We start from the raw sequence: 4,951 nt of genomic DNA, 5'->3' as shown, positions 1-4,951 counted from the left end.
CCCCCCGTTTCCCTTGCCTCTATGAACCCGCCCCCAAATCCTCTTTCGCACTGACATTTCCATTGTAACCCACCTGAGGGAGGAGAGATTCTTGTGTCTATCAAGGGCCCGTGACAGCAGATGACACTAAACCAACAACCTGCATAGATGCATTTAAGATTCCTGATGCAAAGAGACCAGAGGACACGCTTTCCCCAGAGTAAGCCACGCCGTTAGACTTTACAGCTTGCATCCGACACATTTATCAAGCTCAAATACATGTTTCTCCATAGGGAAAAAAATGCCATAGAAACATCTATACCGCAAATATCATATTATTTTCCTTCATACAAAGCAGATAACATTAAAAAGGTGACGTGGCAAGAACTGCTTCCCCCCTCCTGGCTGACTTAGCTTCAGTGGTCCCCAGTGGCACGCTGGCCATTTGTAAGGACGACGTCATTCCGTGCTGCTTGCGACGCGGAGCTAGCGGACCTCGTTCGCACCCATTGCAGCCGCACCCAAGAACCATTCAACGTAACCTGAAAGTGCATGAAAGCATGGCAGAGCTATATGCAGACTAAGACAGGTGCCCCCACAAAGAGGGGAAGAAAAACTACACCAACCAAGCAAAAACCTCCAAAGGAAGTTCAGAAAACTAGTTAAGGGCCAGAAGTTTAAAAATTTTGGTGTTTTCAGCTTTTTGGCCCTTAACTAGTTTTCTAAACTTCCTTTGGAGGTTTCTGCTTGACTAATACAGGTGCAACAGGTAGCCCTCTTGAGGATTTCAGTCTCCCTGAAAAGCAAGTCCTGGAAACTGGATTTAGAAGCACTCATTTAATTCTAAAGAAATTAAAATTAAATTTTAAGAGTTTCTTTGCACCAGCAGAGAACTTTAAGGGAGCCCAAAAGGGCTCTGGAGTGCTGGACAAGCGGCATTCACGAGGCGCACCATGTCCCACGCCTCGAAGCAAACCGTGTTGGCTTGACAGCTGGCTATGGCACTTTCTCTGACCTCTTAACTCTCAGAGCACCAAAAGGAGTGCATACTTCGGCTTTCGTATCTGTAATGTGCAAAGGCTGGAGCAACAACAGGAAAAGAAAAACCCCTTCCCTTTCCCCCTGCAGACAACCTCAGCCGCATGTCGACCCTCAAGACAGCCACGGTGTGCAGAAGGGGAATCTGTGGGAAGGCTTAAACCAGCAGCAAAATAAGGTAAGGCCACTGGCTCAACTAAACTGCTCAGCTATTGCCAAGAGACGTAAAAAATGAACTGGTAGTAGCCTGAAAATGCTTCCTGCTCACGATGCACCATTTCTTTCATGCACTTTGGGTCATGGTCAACCGCGTTAAAAGCTTTTGTTCCACACGCATTTGAGGCTGCTACGGAACTGCGGTGGCCCTCTCTACCGAACCTCTCACCAAGCAACCTGCAGACAGCAACAACTGAAGGGGTACACAGTCAATCCTGGCTGGCGTAGATGGGAACCACCAGCCAAGTTAGCGTCATCCACCTGAAGAAGGGCCTCTGCGTCCCGGTCGCCATGCACAGGACCCGCCACCTTCTCCCGAGAGGGGGTTGTAACCTGGGGTAAGAGAGAGAGAGAGACTCTGTCACATGGCCAGTCAAACACAGGAGTCAAGCAGAGGGAAGAAAACGAGGAATGCTCCGAAGCAGAGGAGGGCAAAGGGCAAGGCCAACCGAGCAGGCCGTATTTATTGTGTCACCCATGCTGTCTGACTACCTTTCACCAACTCCGCCTGTGCCCCCCCCCGTGTGCCATCCTGCATGACACACCCACTGAATGCCATGCGGCTAATGCAAAACTTAACAGTGTATTTTTGTACTATGTGGGATTTAAGATCATACGCATGTATGCAAGTGCTGCCAAGCTGCAACCAATTTATGACGATGCCCCAGCAAGGGGCTTCCGAGGCAAGTCAGAAGCAGAGGCGGTCTGCCGCCATGGCCTTCCTTGGTGGTCCCCCCAATCCAAGTACTGACCTTGCTGAGCTTCTGAGACGAAGCTATACCAGGCCATTTTCCCTTCCATTCAAGATGGGACATAATGTGTATATTATCCATACTTGGAGTGCAATCTTATGTTACCCCCTTTTATGTGTGCGGGTATCCTCTTTGCCCAAGTGACACAATCAGTGCGTGTATTCGCAATCATTTGCTGCGTGTTCACCTATTAAAAGAGATTTTATTGCTGGGGGAGGCTCCACGGACCAAATACTTATCAACACTGCTCTTCACAAAATATGGCAACATTTGTTGGATGCACAGGCTTGGTTTTCTCCACGTACACTGGTATTTACGTCTGTTTATAAAAATGTTACAATTTTACAAAGGTTTTCAAAACTGAAAAAGGGAAGAATGGCAGATTGGGGTGCAGTGGGGGAGACAAGATCGTAGAATCATAGAGTTGGAAGGGACCTCCAGATGCATCTAGTCCAACCCCCTGCACAATACAGGAAATTCATAAATACCCCCCCCCTCTCACAACCCCAGTCACCCCTGTTCCATGCTCAGAAGACAGCAAAAAACCTCCAGGATCCCTGGCCAAACTGCCCTGGAGGAAATTGCTTCTTGACCCCAAAGTGGCGATCAGCATTTCTCTGGGCATGTAAGAAAGGGCCATGAGAACTAAGCACTGATGCAAGTTTCAACCCTTCCTGCCCTCCCTCTCATGATCTGCCTAAGTTCATAGAATCAGCATTGCTGTCAGATGGCCATCTAGCCTCTGCTTAAAAACCCCCAAAGAAGGAGAGCCCACCACCACTTTGGTGTAGTAGTAGGAGCCAGTTTGGTGTATTGGTTAAGTGTGTGGACTCTAATCTGGGAGAACCGGGTTTCCCTTTTGTAGTGTTTGTAGCAATAAAGCAATAAAAATGTCAAAAAAAGAAAAGAAAGGGCAGTTCTGGGAAGAGCTCTCTCGTCCTTGAAAGGGCAGTTCTAACTTCCAGTTTCGGCGACTCCCTCAATGGGTGCGCTCCATCGAGCTTCGATGTGAGCGCCCCAAAATTGCGGCGGATGGGAGGGGACTCGGATGGTTCCGAGCCCCCCTAGAGGCCTTCTAGGGGTCTCTTAACCTGGGGTGCGGGAGGTGCCTCTTCCAAGGCGATGGCCGAAGAATTGAGGCTCCTCCTTACTCCAATAGGTCCCGTCGCCACGAGAACCAATATGGAGAATAGAGGCGCATGCTGGACGATGCGGGTAAGTGATCCAGTGCAACGTTGTCCTTTCCACTCTTTAAAAAATCGCCGGAATGAACCATGAGTCTTTGCAAATCACCGAAAGCTAAACAAGCGGTGAAGCAGAGAATCCAATCCAAAGCCCCTAGCAGATTTGGAAGGAGGGGAGGAGGTGGGGAGTCCCCCCCTTAAGAAAATAGCGGCTCTTAAGTGACAACTAGGTGGCAAGTGACGGTTCCGGCTACAAAATCTTCAAGTTAGCCGAGCGGGGTGCAAAATAGCATAAAGCGAAACAAAACTAGTGGACTTTCAGATTGTTTAAATAGACCGTACCTTGTGTAAACAATGTCAATGAGAGGAGACAAAATGGCGCTTTAAAAAATACCTTCTCCAGGAACGGCTAGCTCAGTGACCTCGGCTCTTAAACCGGAAGCAGTTGCTGACTTCCCAAACATGATGGCTACAGTGTTGCGTCCTCTGTTGGACCAGATGACTAACATCAATGATAAGCTGAACTGTTTCCAGTAACAACTGGTGGATACAGTTAAAAGGGCAGATGAAACCGACAAAGCGGTGAAACAAGTTGATGCTAAGGCAAATTTTATTAATCAGAGACTGGAGGTCGTGGGAAAAGAGCAGATCTCCGATAAAGAGCAATTGTTACAGCTTCAAATAGAGAAAACATTATACATCTTGCGATTTCAGGGTATCCCAGAACAGAAAGGGGAGAATTTAAAGGAATTATTAAGCGAAGCATTGGCACCAGTGACAGACCTCAAAGCGGATTTTCTACAAAGCGATATGGACATGGTTTACTGAACCTATCCCGATTTTATCAAGAAAAATAAACTGCCTGGTGAAATATTTGTTAACATCTCTAGTAGACCTTTTGAAACCCCTGAAAATCAAAGGTGAAGAAGCGAAGATCTTAAAGGATATTCCATTTGAGATAAGAAAGAGGAGACGACAATATAAAAACTTAACCTCTTTTTTACATAACCATTCCACTCCCTTCAGGTGGACATTTCCAGAAGGTCTTATTTTCAACTATAATGGTAAAAAGGAGAAGATTGACTCTGCCCAGAAAGCAAAGATATTCTTGGAGCAGCAGCAAACAGCGTCCAATTACAAACGGAAAACAGAGGACAGTATACAAGCAGATGAAAAGAATGATCATGAGTCTGAAGACAGTATAACTATCCCTGACAGCTCCTCTGAAGGTTCTGATTCTGAAAAAGGAGTAGCGGCTCCTAAAACTCTTGAAGTCCAAACTAAATACAAGAATAAGCACAGGAGATATTTAACGTAATGTAATGAAATTCTGAAAGGTTACTTTGTATTTGAAACTATGATGTACCCAATTTGGCTAAATGGGCTTCACTTAGCTTTATTAATTTTGATGAAATATGGCATTCAGTATTATTCCTTTAACCTTTTTTCTCTTTATATCGATATAGTAGGAATGACTAACAAGAATTTTGTAGATATGATGATCCTTGCTTTATCTTTATATGTTATTGGTTAGTGTTAGCACCCGTTATTTCCTTTCCTTTTTGTAGTGTTTCTAGCAATAAAGCAATAAAAAGAAGAAAAAAAGAAAAAGAAAAAAGAAAGAAAGGGCAGTTCTGTCAAGAGCTCTCTCAGCCCCACCTACCTCACAGGGTGTCTGTTGTGGGGAGGGGAACGGACAGGAGTTTGCAAGCCGCTCTGGGACACCTTTGGGTAGTGAAGGGCGGGGTATAAATTCAATCTCTTCTTCTTCTTCTTCATGAG

General features: G+C 45.9%; 1 protein-coding gene across 1 annotated transcript in view; it reads right to left on the bottom strand.

The window, feature by feature from the left end:
- Positions 1 to 222: 222 nt before the first annotated feature.
- The window catches only part of VIMP (VCP interacting membrane selenoprotein), a 14,637-nt gene continuing 9,908 nt past the window's right edge, over positions 223 to 4,951 (bottom strand). The window contains exon 5 of the mRNA XM_015417965.1: positions 223 to 1,566. Coding sequence (XP_015273451.1) covers positions 1,487 to 1,566 — 80 coding nt within the window. The 3' untranslated portion in view covers positions 223 to 1,486. The remainder of the gene's footprint in view (positions 1,567 to 4,951) is intronic.

The sequence above is a fragment of the Gekko japonicus genome, unplaced genomic scaffold (genome assembly GCF_001447785.1).
Source record: "Gekko japonicus isolate JY-2015 unplaced genomic scaffold, Gekko_japonicus_V1.1 scaffold924, whole genome shotgun sequence".
In the NCBI taxonomy this organism is placed as follows: Eukaryota; Metazoa; Chordata; class Lepidosauria; order Squamata; family Gekkonidae; genus Gekko; species Gekko japonicus.
This window is presented reverse-complemented; position numbering and strand designations above follow the sequence as displayed.